The 16,827-nt window shown below is 53.1% G+C and overlaps 1 protein-coding gene and 1 pseudogene across 7 annotated transcripts in view; both read right to left on the reverse strand.

Annotated features, from left to right (window-relative positions):
* GDPD5 (glycerophosphodiester phosphodiesterase domain containing 5) overlaps positions 1-16,827 on the reverse strand; it is an 89,702-nt gene that overhangs the window by 41,125 nt on the left and 31,750 nt on the right. For 6 of the 7 annotated variants that reach the window (XM_067750380.1, XM_067750379.1, XM_067750376.1 and 3 more), the window contains exons 2-3: positions 13,345-13,427; positions 1,407-1,583 (exon numbers count right to left, since the gene is read on the reverse strand). In XM_067750380.1, the coding sequence (XP_067606481.1) occupies positions 1,407-1,523 (117 nt within the window). In that variant the 5' untranslated portion in view covers positions 1,524-1,583; positions 13,345-13,427. The remainder of the gene's footprint in view (positions 1-1,406; positions 1,584-13,344; positions 13,428-16,827) is intronic. The other variant, XM_067750378.1, reaches the window with a different exon arrangement.
* LOC137230625 (protein SET-like) lies at positions 2,510-5,180 on the reverse strand (annotated as a pseudogene).

Raw genomic sequence — 16,827 nt, forward strand, 5'->3', positions numbered from 1 at the left:
AGTGTCTCTTCCGACGGCCAAGGGCTTCCTGCTTGGGAGCTCAGCCATCCTTCTCCTCCCTTCCTCAGCCTCAGCAGTCTTCCCATCCCACCCCCACCGAGAGCGCTGGACACCGTGCAGGGCCAGATCCGAGCTCTGCCCCTCTCTAGCTGCGTGACCTTGTCCTGGTCACGGACGTCCTTGGCTTCTGTTTCCGCATGTGAAGCGGTGGCGATGACATCTAGCTCACGGGCTTGGGAGCAACAGGGGTGGCCACGTGTCAGTGCTCAGCTCAGCGCCCGGCACACAGACAGACACCTGGGTGTCAGCGGACTGCGAGCTCCTGCCCTCCCGACACGTGGAGGCCCTGCTGACTTCCTTCCGCTGCCTCAGGGGAGAATGGAGCTCGGAGCACAGCACATAGGACGGACAGGCTGCCCTGGGCAGGTCCCTCCTCTCCCTTGCCTCAGTTGGGCATGTTGCCTCCTGTGTGCTAGAGTGGGTACACGGCAATGACTCAGGCCAGGTACCCACAGGTGGTACCTGCTTCTTACCATTTGGGGGTCATGAGAACAGGCTCCCGACTCAGTCGAGTGCTCTGTCCCCCTGTCCCTACCAGCACAGGCAGAGAGGGAGGGCAGGGAGGTGGACAAGCTCCCCCAACCTCCACATCCAGATGTAGTCTGGTGATGCTTGGCCTCTGACCTCCGCCCCGGCCACTCCAGCCCGTGTTGGGGCTGGCTGAATTTGGAGGCTGGCCTCTTTGTTCAGACAAGCAGGAGGGAGGAGAAAGTTGTTTTCCAGGCAGCAGAGCTTTTAGATAAACACCATTTATCTCTCTCTCTGTTCCCTCCTGAAGGAATTGGGTTCCTTCAGAGAAGAAACTAGATCCAATGGCTGATGGTGCCCCAGGGACGGAAGTGTGGCCTGGGGTTTGGCTTGGGGAGCCGGACACTAAGGGAGGCTTTCTTTATCCAGCTGAGCACCTGCTGCCAGCCCTGGCAGGCTTGTGGCTCAGGTGACTGGGCCCTGGTGCCAGGCCATGGCCCTGCCAGCTCCCAGGCTCCAGGATGGCCTGGCCCAGCTCTTCACCCTCCCCTTGAAGAGCCACCCGTCTGTTTACCTGCCCATCAGGATCTGCCAGGAAGCTGAGAACTTCTACTCACCTTGGGGGACCCCACCCTCTTGGAGCAGCCCACACCCCACACTGTCAGAGGGGAGTCAACAACTGGCTACACCCATGTTCCTTGCCCACCTAGTCAGGTAGATTCGGGAATTTCCATAGGCCCATTTTACAGAAGGAGAAACTGAAACCCAGAAAGGGCACTGGCCTGTCCAGAGCCACACAGCAGGGTGTCAAAGCTGAGACCCCTCCCCCAGGCCCTGGGGCTCCCTGGGTCCTTTGGCCGCATCCCAGCACAGCTCACCGGTGTGGTGTCATCGTGAGAGCGCTGGTAGCGCTTCCAGCGGCAGCCGTAGATGCCGGTGAGGCAGGAGAGGCAGAGCTGCGGCTCATAGTACTGCAGGGGCTGGTGTCTCACCATGCTCGCGCCCGCGGCCCTGGCGCCCTGCCCTCAGGCGCCCATGGAGGCCCCCGGCTGGTCCTGGGGAGGAAACAAAGTACCGTGAGGCAGGGGAGGGGTGGGGACCTGGCCCCAGCACAGCAGGTGTCCCTGTAGTCCAGGTCAGGGAGGGTCAGCCTCTGCTCAGAGCCCTGCCGTGGGTCCTTGTCTCTCTCTCGGAGTCAGAGGCCCATCCTTGCAAGTCCCCTAGGACAGTCCCCTGCCACCCACCCATGACCTAATCATCCAACAAAAATCCCCATACCTATTAGCAGTCACTCCCCCACTCCCACCCCCCAGCCCCAAGCAACCTAATCTACTTTCTGTCTCCACGGATTTGCCCATTCTGGACATTTCACATAAATGGAATCATATGATATATGGTCTTGTGCGTCTTGCTTTTTTCACTTAATGTTTTCAAGGTTCATCCATGTTATAGCGTGAATCAGTACTGCATTTCTTATTATGACTGAAAATTATCTGATTGTATAGATATACCATTTGATCCACTCACCAGTTGGTAGACACTTGGGTTGTTACCCCTTTTTGGTTGTTATGAATAACTCTGCTGTGAACAAGTTTTTGTGTGAATGTATATTTTCATTTCTCTTGAGTAATACTTTGGGATGGGATTGCTGGGTCATATGGTAACTCTATGTTTAACTTTTTGAAGAACTGCCAAAAGCTGTCTTCCAAAGCTGTTGTACAATCTTACTTTCTCCAAGTGTTATCATTATCATCCCCATTTTACAGATGAGAATTCTGAAGCACAGAAATGTTTAGCCATTTGTCAAAGGTCACACAGCAGAGCCTGGCAGTCTGGCTCCTTGTTCTAACCCAGGGGTTGGCAAACTACAACTCACAGCCAAATCCAACCAGCCACATATTTTGTGTGTGTGTGTGTGTGTGTGTGCGTGCGCACACATTTAGTTTTATTGTGACAAAGCAACTTGTATAATTTTCAGGTTTAAAACTGAGCATCATCGTCCCTTTGCAGTGAAACAAAAATTTAAAAATAAACAGGAACAAAATTACAATAGTGAATGTCAATTGCAAATAAGATCCTACAGGTTCTGCTGCTTCTCCCATCGAGTGGCAGGGCTCAAGTCATCATTAGGAGAGAACTTTATTTTAAAAGTGTCCTCTTAAACTGCAAGGATGTCCGTTAAACATCACAATTAAACATGCCAAAGGAGAAGCCATGTTGTCAAAATGCCCACTTAACCCACCCAAACGTCTCAAACCCACCTTTGCTGACCTTCTATAACCTCATTTTTTTGTTTTTTTTTTCTTTTTTTAAACAAGAGAAAGTAGACAGATACATGTTGGTAAATGCTAACTGTCCACATTCACATAGAGACACAGTGTAATCTCTGAGCCCAATATACAGAGAAAGGAGGAAAAAAGCTAGAATTCTATGCACTACTACACAGGGGCCTAGCACCCTCCAGCTTCCAGCAGACCTAAGGGAGCAGAAGGTTTTTTTTTTTCCCACAGAGCATGGTGGTGTTGATTCCATAAAGGTTTTTTGAGACAGGAAGGGATAAAAATGAATTTGGAACAGAAAGGGGTAGAGATTCTTTTCCCACTGAATTCTGCTCAAGGTATTTCTCCCCAAAATAAGTTGTGAGCCATGGTATAAAGGAGAAATGAGACCTCAAACACAGGGCGACTGAGCACAAGAGGAGGAGAAAAAAGAGAAAAAAAGACTGTAACTTGCTCCCAGGGACTGGAGAAAATTTAAAAAGGAAGGTTGGAATCCATCAGTGTTCCATTAGTCATCTTCCCCTTCATCTTCCTCTCCTCCCTCCCCATCATCATCACCTTCATCCTCATCCCCTTCCTCATCAATATCTTCTAATCCTTCTTCCTCTTCATCATCACCATCATCTTCTTCTTCCCCTTCCTCATCATCCATGTCCAGAATCAAGTAGTACTATAATGGATTTGGCCAAAATATCATCTTTTTTTTTTTGCGGTACGCGGGCCTCTCACTGTTGTGGCTTCCCCGTTGCGGAGCACAGGCTCCGGACGCGCAGGCTGAGCGGCCATGGCTCACGGGCCCAGCCGCTCCGCGGCACGCGGGATCCTCCTGGACCAGGGCACGAACCCGCGTCCCCTGCATCGGCAGGCGGACTCTCAACCACTGCGCCACCAGGGAAGCCCCAAATATCATCTTTGATGACCTCTCCTAACTCATCTGCACCAGCATCAGAATGATCAGTAAACCAGGTGAAGAAGCTCTCTGGTTCCTCACGCTGTCTCTTCCTGCTGGCTTTATTCTACGTTTGACTTGAACATTTTGTCAAATCCTTTCCGGATTTCCTTTTGATTTCAGTGGACTTTGAAGGTGGATCACCACTCTCATTCAGATGAAATTCTTTGGAGAGAACTTTATTTTCGAAGGGTTTTCATCAAAATAAAAATCTATTCTGTAACCTGATTTAATATCTTCAAATTCTGTCACTTCGACTCTCGTCAAATAATGCAGCACCTCTGCAAATAATGCAGTACTCCCCAAGGAGTACAGACACTGTGGATGGTTAACAAATGCTGTTACCCCAAAATCTTGGATTTGGGCAGTCAGTTCCGACCTCTACTGAAAAAATGGTGGGCGGAGTTTGTTATATTTCTGTTCTACTTTCACAATCTCCTCCCTGGCTTGTTCGTTAAGTCCGTCTGTTTCATTTTGCGCTTCATCAATATATTCAGTTGCTTCTTGCTGTTCTTTTTCTTCCTTCGGCAAGTTCAGAGAAGCAGACGTTTCCTCTGGCCTGGAGGCAGGAGTCAGTCTCGGTTTCTTTGGTTTCTTTGCTTGGGGTAGAAGTGAAGACTTGTGTTTGGGGGCCATGCTGGGAGAAAAGCCAAGAATCCACCCAAGGGAAGAAGCTCGTACCAGGAGCTCTGAGAACTCCAGACACGTGTTTTTATACAGCCCACAAGAGAAGAATGGTTTTTACATTTCTTAAGTAGTTGGGGGAAAAAACCAAAACAAAAATATGTTTTGATCCGTGAAAATTATACGTGAGTCAAATTTCAGAGTCTGTAAATAAAGGTTTACTGGACGCAGGCCCACTCACTCATTTATGTATTGTCTATGGCTGCTTTAAGGATAACTGCAGAGTTACGACAGAGACCATATGGCTCAGAAAGCCTAAAATACTTACTGCCCAGCCCTTTATAGGGAAAGTCTACTGACCCTGCAACCACGGGGCCACCATGGCCCCTGAACCGGTATTGTAAGTGCAGCATATGGTTGAGAAGGGAAAGGGTGCTGTGGGCACTTAACAGGTGCAGGGAGGGTCTGGGCATGCTTCCCAGAGGCAGTGCTGAGCTGAGGCCTGTAGGATGAGCTCCCGTCTCTAACGCCCCAGAGGCCACACCATAGGGGCACCGGGCTTCAGGCCCACCAGCTACTTCCACGTCTGGGCCTTGCTCAGGGCCTCTGCCTAACACCCCCTATCTCCCCCCGCTCTCCAAGCGCTAACCTCAGCACAGGGATGACAGCCTCCTGTCCGAGTGCGGAGGCGCGTTAGGAGCTTGCTGGGCACACTGACCGACCTGGAGCCTCCTAATTGCTGGGAAGCGTCTGGTGCAGCCTCTGTGCCCGTGGCTCCCTGCGGAGGCATGTGGACATGGTGCAGCTGCTGGGGGCTCTCGGAGCCGTGTGGAGCCCAGGGCTTGGGGGACGGTATAGGACGGCGATGCTGCTGCAGTCAGCTTAGCACCCATGGGGTTGGGGAGGTCAGGAGTGGGGTCAGCACGTAGGGGATCCTCTCAGCTTTACTCCTCTCTAGGAGGAGTGTGTGGGGAATTCCCTGCTGGTCCAGTGGTTAGGACTTGGCGCTTTCACGGCCAAGGGCCTGGGTTTGATCGCTAAGCTGGGAACTAAGATTCCACAAGCTGAACAGTGTGGCCAAAAAAAAAAAAAAATGGAAGGAGTGTGTGCTCACATATGTACTCCCACATTCACAGCCTTCCAGAGGAGGTAGAAGGCCAGAGTCCACAGCCAGGGACCACGTCTCACCCTGTGAACCCCCAGATGAGGGTCTCTGCTGTCAGGTGGGCCACAACACCTGCCCCTACTTCCCCCGGAAGGGAGGAAGCAGCTAATATGTAGAAAGGGCCCTCGATTCACCCTGCCTTGGCCAATGACTTGCCCTGTAGCCAGAGCCACTCAGGGCTCTTCCCTGAGCCTTGGTTTCAGCTTTTGTCTTGACTTCCAAAAAAGGTCAGATGACTGGGGGTTGGGGGAGGGGCAGCGGTGCCAGGAGGGCACATGGCTGCAGTGACTGAGGCACGGCAGGTGGGCATTCTGCAGGCAGGGGCCCTGCCCTCCCATTCCTTTCCCAGGACCCCCACCCCCACCCCGACTCTGGGACTGATTCCCATGTGTCCTCTGCTCCCCCACCCCCCATGAATGAGCATTACAACCCACCCAGGAATGGAATTTCCATTTCAAATCTGGAAAAGAGGGAAGTAGAGCTGCCTGCACCAGGCCTCCAGCCGGGGACTCAGCTGACTGTGGCTCTTGGAACTATTTCCCTTCCCCCACATCCCCACCATGAATTTTCACACTATTCAGAACTGCAGGGGCATCTTTGAGAGGCAAACCTCTTTTCTTTCCTCTGCATGTTCTCCTGGGGCCATCAAGATAGCCAGCGGCTCCTTGCTGTCTCCAGGGGGGTCACCCAGACCCATCATGGGCACAGTGACCGCCTCATCACCCCCAGCCTGCCTCTAACATCCCTCAAGACCCTTTTCTCAGCACACCCTTGGCCACTGCCAGGGCAGTGGCCCAGTCTCACCTCTCCCCTGGATGGGGAATCCCTGCGGTGGGCCTTGCCCTGCCAATCCAAGGTCTCACCTGCAGTCAGAGTGAGTTTTTAGCAGACAAGTGACCAGGATCTGGCTCCTCTAGCCTCAGCACTCCAGAACCTGCTGCCCCTTCATCTGGCTAACACCTCCTGACCCTTCGAGTCTCCGCTCAGATGTTACCTCCTCTGGGGAGCCACCCCTGAGCCCCAGGTTTGGTTAGAGGGCTCCCGGCATCCCTCCTTCTTCCTGGGCAGCCTGTGGGAGCACCACTGACATGCCTGCTCCCCCAGGGGATAGCCTGAGTTATTCCGACTTCCCCAGTGGCCAGCACGGGGTAGCAAGGGGAGGCAGCCCTGGGGGTGTCCTGGACCACACTTCCGAGAAGGCTCGGAAGTTCCTGCTGCCCAGACCCTGAGCGGTCAGGACAAGCCCCCAGAGACCAGATTCTCCCCAGCTGCCCCCCCTCCTGCCAGGGCTAATGGCATCATTGCATCAGTTAACTTCTCCAAGCCACCTCCCAGAGCTGCTGATATCAGCCAGGTTCCAAAGAAATCCTCAGCCTGGAGCCCCTGCTGGCTCTGGGACAAGAGAAAGCCCTCACCTCTTAGCCTGATGTTTGAGGGCCCCCCTCAGCCCAAAGTCTCGTTTTCTGTCTGAATTCCTGGTCCCTCCCCCGAACTTCCACAGCCTCCTGTTTGCACAGGGAAGGGGCTTCAGGAGGGAGTCAGGAGGGAGACGGAGTGCGGGTCTGCTATGGAGTGGGCGAAGGATGCAGGGGGTGGGCATACACCTCCAGGGGCCTGGCCCATCCTTACACCCTGGGAACGCACCTCACCCACTTCCCGGCTCCTCGTCCCTCCCCTGACTCTCAGGGTGCCCGGCCCTCACTGCCCCCAGACCCCGCTGCCTCAGGCCCCAGGCCTGCTCTCTTTCTTGAGAGTGGAAAGAGTCTCAGGCCAGGTGTCAGTGCCTGGATCGCAGCCTGGTCTCCTTCAACTGACTTGCTGTGTGTGACCTTGGAGACTCATTTTACCTCTCTGAGGAATGGGCACGAGATGGAAAGACACAAAAAGGGCCCAAGGCTGCAATCAAAAGGAATAAAATACTGACACATGCTACAACGTGAATGACTCCTGAAAACATCATGCTAAGGGAAGGAAGCTAGTTACAGAAGGTGGTGTGGGAGCTTGTGGGGCAGCATGCCGAGCGCCGCACCTGTGTCAGCTCCCGATGACAGCTGTCCAAAGTAGAGTTTGACAGTCTTCTTTTACAGGTTAGAAATATGGGCCCCAGGTGGATGGAGGAACAAACTGGGGTCCATCCAGACAATGGAATATTACTCAGCCGTAAAAAGAAATGAGCTATCAAGCCATAAAAATACACGAAGGGACCTCAAAAGCATATTGCTAAGTGACAGAAGCCAATGGGAAAAGGCTGCACACTGTATGATTTCACCATATGACATTCTGGAAAAGGTAAAACCAAGAAGTGGTAAAAAGATCAGGGGTGGCCAGGGGTTGGAGGTGGGGAGCACAGGGGATTTCTCGGGCAGTGAAACTATTCTGTATGATACTGTAATGATGGATACGTGTCATTATACATTTGTCAAGCCCCACAGAATATATAACACAAAGACTGAACCCTAATGTAGACTATGGACTTCAGTTAATAATATTGTAGCAACACTGGCTCATCAATTATAGCAAGCGTACCCCCCTAAGATAAGACGTTAATAATAGGCAAAACCATGGGGTAGGGGAAGGAGAGTATGTAGGAACTCTGTATTTTCCGATCAATTTTTCTAAAACTGTCACCAAAAAAATCATCTATTAATTAAATACATAAGTATTTAATTTAAATATCTATATCAATTGATCAACAGATAGCTGGATCAATAGATCTAGGCCTGAGAGATTACACGATTCACCCGAGGCCAGACGGCTAACCATGGAGAAGAGAGGATTTGAAACCAGGGCTGCCTTAAAGCCTAGTCTTTCCATGGCACCAGCCCTGGATGGAGGGTCTGTCTGCTGCCCACGTTTCTACCACCTTCCGTGTCCATGACAGCTGTAGCATGTGTCACTGAGAACTGCACCGCAAAGGGCCAGGTTCAATATTTTGGTTGGCAGCAGGGGCATGGAGTGTGACCGAGAACTCTGGGCAGGAAAAAGGACCCCCCCACATACAGTGGGTGCAGGGCTGGGGGAGACGGAGACCTGACCTCCTCCGGCAGCCTTCCCGGGGCCCAGGGAACAGGGTAGGGCGCACATGTGGAGGTGGAACCACGCCCTCCCCCTTCCCCTCCGCCCCCCCCCCCCCCGGGCCCGTCTCCTTGGCCATGGCCGCCCTCACTGGGCCTCAACCCTAGCCCAGACTCGGCTGGGTGACCTCCACAAGCCTCTGGTCTCAGCTTTCCCGTCTGTATCATGGGATGGTGTGAACAGCATTGGATGATCTCCAAGGGCCTTTTCGGCGCTCAGCTTCTAAAAACCCTTTATCCACCTGCTCTCTCCCCATCCTCAGGAGATAAGCAGAGGTGGGGTTGCTCAAGGAGGATGGAAGGACAAATCCCGCAGTCGTTGCCTGGTCTGGCGGGGAAGAGCCCCCTCCATTCCCAGGACCAATGGCTGGAAGTCAGGAGCCCGCCGCCAACTGGAGCAGTCAAGACGAGGTTGAAAGCTGCAGGAAGGCCTGCGACGAGGTTAGAGGCCTGGTCATCCTGAACCCCAGGCCAGGGCTCTGCCCCTGTCCAGGTATCTCTACCATCTTTGACAGGGACCAAGGTATAGGTAGTCACGGCCTGGATAACTCACAATGACCCCAAACTTGACTTAGAGTGAAACCCAAGGAGTAAAAGGCACAGGGCTGTGGGGACTCCTTCCCACAGTGCTCAGGAAACATGGCCTTAGAGCCAGACCAGGGCCTCCCTGTGGTCCTTCCTCACTGCATGCCCATCCCCTGTTCCCAATGCAGGTGTGCCTGTGAAACCACCTTAGCTCTGGGATCCTCTGACCGCCTTGAGGCCTGGAAAACTCCTGCTCATCTCAGCGCAGCAGCTCCTCCTCCAGGAACTCAGCCCTGCCTGGGTCAGGGTCTCTTCTGGACCCAAAACTCCTGTGCTTCCTCTAGCCGCACTGCAGGGCGGCTTCCTGGAGAGGGTGGATGTCAACAGAACTCAGAAATAAGGGAGGATTTGTAACACAAGGGGGGAAAGAAGGGGGCTCTAGGTAAGGGGACAGCACAGGGAAAGCGTGGCGCAGGGAAGGTGAGCAGGGCCTCTCCCAGGGCTGAGGGCTCCAGCAGCAAGTTAAGCCCCGGGTGGGTTCCATCTGGGTGTGATGGGGGTGTCTACTCCAACAGTAGCCTCCCAGCCCTCTGGGAACCCAGGGGCAGCAGGGCACCCCCGGGGCAGCTTGCCAGCTGGGCTGTTTCTCCAAATAATCGACCAAACCCAAATCCACAAAACAAATCCCTGGCCCCAGAGCTGGGGCTGGAGATGCGGGGACAGAGCTGATTCTGGGACCTCCCACTCCCAGACCATCCGATCCCACGTCCCACCCTACTGCTCTCCAGCACAGCCTCCTATGCTTAACTTTTGAGGAACGCTCAAAGAGCCACTACATTTCCCGCTCATCAGATGGCTTAAACAGAGATGTGGGCTGCTACATCTCACCGTGTGGCCCTGAGCGAGGCACTCCACTTCTCTGGGCCTCAGAGAAAGCCCTAGATTCTAATGAAATCAGCAGAGAAGACAGGCAGATGTAGGGAGGAAGGAAGTCTGTCACTGAGGCAGCTGCCGGTGGGGAGAGGCTGGGGGAGGAGGTGCCGGGAAAGAAGCCTGGTGGTGGCCCCGTCATGGCCGCTCATTCTTTGGGGGAAAACCTACTCAGTGGCTTAGGCTGGGGCTCTACAGGAGCTGTCAAAGAATCAATCACGCCATAATCAGGGTCATTGTTAATATCTTTCCACCGGGTGCCAGGGCCTCCTGTTTACCCAACACTTCTGTCCCAGAAGACTTCTCATTGCTCTTCCTCTGGGGAAACTCCCAGCAGGCTTGCTTCACCCCAGTCGCGGGTCCCCTTCTGTCCCTCCGGGCTGCCCTCCTGTAGGGGCACTTCCTGCTTCTCCTTCGGGAAGGGCTGGCTTCCTCGGAACCGTGGCCTCTGGTATGATCTGTTCCATACCCGATCTACTCATTCAGTGTATGTTTAAGACGCCTCTGCTGTGTGCCAGGCACTGCTGGGACCTGAGAGAGATTCACCGAGAATCCGACGTGGCCCTTCCTTTCAAGGAGACAGTCTCGTCGCAGCAACAGCAGCTACAATTACAACCACACTCACAGCGCTCTGCAGTGTACAAGGAGCCTCCACACACATCGTCTCACTGAAGCATGGCCCCGACTCCACGGGTAAGTACCGGATCCCCATTTTATGGACGAGGAGGTTGAGGCTGGTGGAGGGCAGGACACGTTTGCTGAGCTGCACCCTTCATTAAGGCCCTTGGGGGACAGACCTGCATGTTTGGGGCCATAGGCTGAACGGGGATCAGGCTCAGGACCCTGCCCAGGGCCCTTGGGTTCTCTTGGCACAGAGAGGACCTCTCTTTGGATCTCTCTTTCCCCAGGTCAGGGCTATGAGCTTGGGCTCAGCATTCACCGGGAACAGCCTTCACACTCTCTAAACCAGAGTCTTAGAATCCCCTCCCCCAGGGCTCTCATAATCATGGAATCCTGGCACAATCCGACAGGGATCTTAGAACTAACCCTGGATTCCAGAATATGAAAGTCATCAAGTGTCAGCACCAGGAAAGACCTGGAGCTATTCCATCCAGCCTCCCCTCCCTGCAGAAATCCTCTGCACAGCCTCTAGTGCTGGGTCCCCGGCACAGTGGCCCCTCCCTCCCTGGAGGGCCTAGCGGTTCCCTCTTTAAATGGGTACAGAAGGAAGGCCCTCCTAAGAGGAGGGGCCTGCCCCCAGCCCCCCCTCCGCCCACCAGCACTGACAGGTCCTCCCTGCAGTGAGCAAAGGGCCAGGCCAGGGGCCTGGTCAGGGGAGAGACTTTCACCATCCTCTCACCCTTGGTGGACGCCCCAGCCCCTCCCAGGCACAGGAACCAGGCTGGCTTTTTCCGCTGCCTCTCCCTGGGTCTCTGGAAGGAGGGGGCCCTGAAGAGGAGGAGGAGAGGAGGAAGCTGAGTCCGGCAGAGACATGCACTGAGCAGACTCCTCTCCGCCCAGTTTTTAGCCCCTGAGGGAACGGAGAGCAATGATTTACGTTATTTATTTATGTAAAACAGCAGTTATTAGACAAACAGGCTTCCCAGGCAGGCCCTGGGGATGGGAGGAGAAGCAGGTCTTGCCATTTTAGGAATCTCTCTCTGCTTCCTTCTCCTCACACCTACCTGTCTAGCCTCACCTGCCCCTGGCCCTCCTCACGTGGCTGTGCTCCGAGCACACGGCACCTCCCAACCTCCCCCCTCCCCCGTACCTTCGCTCATGCTGGGCCCTCTGCCACGACAGCCCTCACCCTACCCCCCCAATCCAAATCCCAACCATCTTAACAAATGCACCCTGGACAAAGCTTGGTCTGATCCCCCCGCAGAAGCCCACTGCTTCTTCCCTTTGTTCTCGAATCACCAGGCAGAGCTCTTGAGACATGATCATAGGCTTCTGTGCACAGTAATTATCTGCTTCCGTGGCTGCCTTGCCCACCAGGCTGAGAGCTTCCCCAGGCGGAGACTTCTGATCCATTTGGCCCAGCTTTTCTGAAGAGCCACAGTATCTGCGACCCTGCAGGTGATAGGGACACGCGATACCCCAGGCCCCGTCCCTGCTAGAGGAATCACTGGACGGGGGACCTGTGTTCCTGCACTGGGCCAGCACCAAGGAGGCACGCGTTTATATGTCAGTCAGAAAAGCTGGTTAAATGTGCAAAGGAAGGAAAGAAAGAACCCATCAGAGCCTCTTAAACCACCCAATTGCAGGGCCACTTCGGAGCCTGTTCCCAATTCTGCCTCTGAATAATTATTAGCCTTTTCTCTATTTACAGGAAAAATTAAATTACTAAAAAAGCTCTCAAGTATTTTCTCCCACGATTTTTTGAAACCTCTGCTATCTGTTCCAGGTCTAGTACAAGATGACCTCAGATGTAGCACAGAATACTGACTTTCTCACTGCCACTTGCATCTCTCTTCATCACAGTGCTCTGTGACGAGCAGCAGCCCTGCCACTCGGGCAAGTCTGAGAACCTGGGGCCTCAGCTTCTCTTCCCCTCTTTCAGATTTCCAGGTTTCCTTTCTAAAAACCAACCTTGCCTGAATGCTGAGGAAGAAAGTCCCAGGGGCTGGCTGGTCCAGTAAACCTTGAAGGTTCATGCTCAGTCCATGATTCAAGGCCTCTAATTCCACCATTTACCATTCATTCCTTTGGCTGAAGCATCACTCACTCTGGGATTCTCTCTTAAAATACAAATCTCCCCTGGAAATGGGAGCCCATTAAACCTCCAAACTGAAGTTCAAGGAAACTTAGTTTAACGCCTGGCTCTAGAGAGGCAGTAAATCATAGGGGTTAGGAATGTGAACCCAGAGCCGGCCTGCCAAGTTTGAAACCTAGTTCTCCCACTTACTAACTGAGCAGGGTCCTTAATGCCTCTAGACCTCAGTCTCCTTATCTATAAAGTGGGGATAATAATAGCACCAACCTCATGGGCTGTTGTGAGGATTGAATGATCTAATATGTGTGAGGTGCTTTAGATAAGTACCTAGTCCACTAGAGAAAGCAAGAGACAACTCTACTCAGAGTTTCTGTTTTTGTTTTTTCTTGCTTGTAAAATGGAAAAATAATCCTTGTTTCCTCTGCCTTTTCCCATGAACCGTAGAGTACGGCTCCCGTGAGAGAGCGAACATCTTTCTAGAACCCAGTGGGCTGCTCTCTGCAGCTTCCCTCTAACTCCTTTCCCCCCACCTCCTTCCTTGCTTTTTCCTTTACCTGGAAGAAGGCACCAGTGGCTGTGAGCTGGGCTCCTGGGGGGTCCTGTCCACAGAGGTGGTGATGTCACTTCAGTGGGAGAGCTGAGGGGACAAACCCAGTCAGATTACACATCAGTCCATCCTGCCTTCTCCCCTCCCACCCGGCCCTTAGTGAGCCCCCGCCCTGTGCCCACCCCACGCTTGGTATGGGGACCAGGGATGGGTCACATCTAGTCCCTGCCCTCGGGAAGCCGCCAGGCCGGTGGGAGAGCCAAGGAGACGTATGTGACCCAGTCGTGTGCTATGAGACCCCACACAAGCACCTCCACATATGCCGCCCCCAAACCAGCCCCAAACCCAAACCCAGTACAACCCGCTGTCTGAACCACTCCTGCCCCACCAGGGCCCACAGAAACATGATCCAAGGCCCAGCCACCCTGGGGTGAAACCTGGGGCTATGCCTGCCTCCTGGGAGGCAGAGGCCCGTTCCTGCTGCCCAGGGACCTGCTTCTTTGGAGGCAGACACCAGACCAGCTGTTCTAAAGCAGCCGCTGAGGGAGGGCTGGGTGGGCTGGAGGAGGGACCTGGGGCACCGCAATTATGTGGCTGACTTCTGACTCATGCCCCGCCTCCCCCATCACCAGCTCCTGCAGCTGGCAGGGCAGCCCTCCTGCCCAGGAACTGGGAGGAGAGATGGTCCTGACAGGCCTTGGGGAGAGGGGAGAGGGGGAGAGCGAAGGGGGTGCTGGGTCAGCACTGCAGGCTGCGGAGGATGTCGCCACATTGCCTACTAGGGGACACTGAGGCTGGCAGGGCCTATGTCACCCAGAGAGTCAGAGTCAGAGCCAGGGTGGGACCCAGGGCAGGGGTGGCTCAGGCCTGGTGTCCAGCCCAATCCCATTCCGACATAAGAACCTTCTCCAATCTGATCGGGCCCTGGAGCCTCATACCAGCAAGAAATACAAACAAGACTCAGCCTTGGATGGGAGGGGGATAGAGGTGGACTCACAGAAGCTTGGAAATGACATCCAGCTACTGAGAGATGGACTCCTGGGGCACCCCCAGCCCTGCCTCCCTCCACTTGCAGTCCCCAGGTTTCTCACAGAGCCCTGAATGCACTGCACTTTACAGTTTATGAAACACTTATTTTCTTCATCTCCCACAACGATCCTAAGGCCTAAGTGACAGAGGGAATAGAAATAGAGCAGGGCTAAGTGTCCATCATCGGATGAATGGATAAAGAAGATGTGGCACATATATACAATGGAATGTTACTCAGCCATAAAAGGAAACGAAATTGAGCTATTTGTAATGAGGTGGATAGACCTAGAGTCTGTCATACAGAGTGAGGTAAGTCAGAAAGAGAAAGACAAATACCGTATGCTAACACATATATATGGAATCTAAGAAAAAAAAAGTCATGAAGAACCTAAGGGTAAGACAGGAATAAAGACACAGACCTACTAGAGAATGGACTTGAGGATATGGGGAGGGGGAAGGGTAAGCTGTGACAAAGCGAGAGAGAGGCATGGACATATATACACTGCCAAACGTAAGGTAGATAGCTAGTGGGAAGCAGCCGCATAGCACAGGGAGATCAGCTCGGTGCTTTGTGACCGCCTGGAGGGGTGGGATAGGGAGGGTGGGAGGGAGGGAGACGCAAGAGGGAAGAGATATAGGAACATATGTGTATGTATGACTGATTCACTTTGTTGTAAAGCAGAAACTAACACACCACTGTAAAACAATTATACTCCAATAAAGATGTAAAAAAAAAATACATAGAGCAGGGCTTCTCAAACAAATCACCTAGAGATCTTGTTAAAAGGCAGTCCAACTCAGTAGGTCCAGGCTGGGGTCTGAGATTCTACATTTTTTTACAGGCTCCTGGGTGATACCTTGCTGCAGGTCCAGGGACCACAGTTTGAGTAGCAAGAACATAGTTGTTAATGGCATGGACACTGGGGTCAAACTGCCTAAGTTAGGATCTTGGCTCTTACTGTGTGACCTTGGGCAAGTTCCTTAACCTCTCTGTGCCCCAATCGCCTTATGTATAAAACAATAATCATAATAATAAAACCTACCCCATAGGGTTGATGTGAGAATTAAATTATGTAAAATGCTTAAAGTGGTGATGATTATTTCAAATCTTTTAATGGAGTCTCTGAGAGATGGACACATTCAGCAAGGTGGCAGAGCCAGAATTCAAACACAAATCTCTTAATGGAAATCCTGTAATAATAACTTGCCACATGTCACAGCCAGCAAGCCCTCCGCCATTAGACAGACATGGATACTGAAGCCCGGAGAGCGGCTAGGAACTGACAAGGTCACCAGAAAGTTGGTGTCGGAAATTCAAGTCCATGACCCCCAGCCTACTGCTCTTTCCATCACACCTCACTGCCCTGCAAGGAAGAAAAAACATCACAAGTTCCCCCTGAGGGGGACCCAGCTCTGCTGTCGGCCCCCACCTGGGCAGCAGCTACCCTGGAAACCAGATGTGTGTGGGAGTGGCTGGATGTGGACGCTGCCCTCATGCCCACTGTGGCCCCAATTCCCCTGCACTCTCAGAGCCCTGCCTGCCAGGCTGGGCGAGAACAGTCTAGCATCCTCCTTCCATGGCCCAGCTCTTACATCCAGTCTGTGGCACTGCTCCGTCTCAGGATCACCCAGCCTGGGTACCAGGCAGGGCGGGATGCGGCCAGGGCCCATCTCTATCCCCACCTTGGCTTCCCAGGATGGGGCCAGTGGGAGCTTATGAGTCACTTGAAGGAAGTGCTTGGCCCCAAACAGGAAGTGGCTCTTCAGGCAGAACCCCTGACCCCCACCCCCAGGAGCTCCCCAGGGCAGGTGCCTCGGTGACAGAGTCTGGTGAAGGAAGGGAAGCTGATTGGGACCTAGCGACACATATTCAGATTTTACCTGAAACTCAAAAGCCACACCCATCGTCTGCATTGTGAAACCCAGCCAGAGGGCTTCTCTGCTGTATGATCTTACATACATCAGTGCCCCTCTCTGAGCCTCAATTCCTTCGTCTGTAGGATCACGGGGCTGCACTACAAGACTGCTACAGCCTGGCATTCCACGATGAAATAAAGGATTGGAGGACGTGAATATAGGTTTTAAATAAATGAACAAAAGCATATGTGAAAGAGATGAATGAGTGTATGCCGATACCTAGATTTAAGCTCCAGCTCTAGCATAAGCACCGTCATTTATCTCTCGTTAGCTGCAGGATAGACATCTATCTCATGGGCAAGAAGACATCCCCTGAAACACCCTTAGGTGCAGGGAAGAAGGGCTACTGCCCTGAGCCCCACACATCACAAACATACACTCACAAATAAATACATTACAGAACATACAGGAGCTTCTGTCACACAACATCCATGGAACCCACAAGCCTAATCCGCTCCCCTAACACTGCTCAGGCCTCTAAGAAACTCTTCATTTCTTGGGTTTGAAGAACAAAAGGTGATTGTGCCCAGATGAAGGTCTGAGG

This window comes from Pseudorca crassidens, chromosome 9 (genome assembly GCF_039906515.1).
Source record: "Pseudorca crassidens isolate mPseCra1 chromosome 9, mPseCra1.hap1, whole genome shotgun sequence".
Lineage (NCBI taxonomy): Eukaryota > Metazoa > Chordata > Mammalia > Artiodactyla > Delphinidae > Pseudorca > Pseudorca crassidens.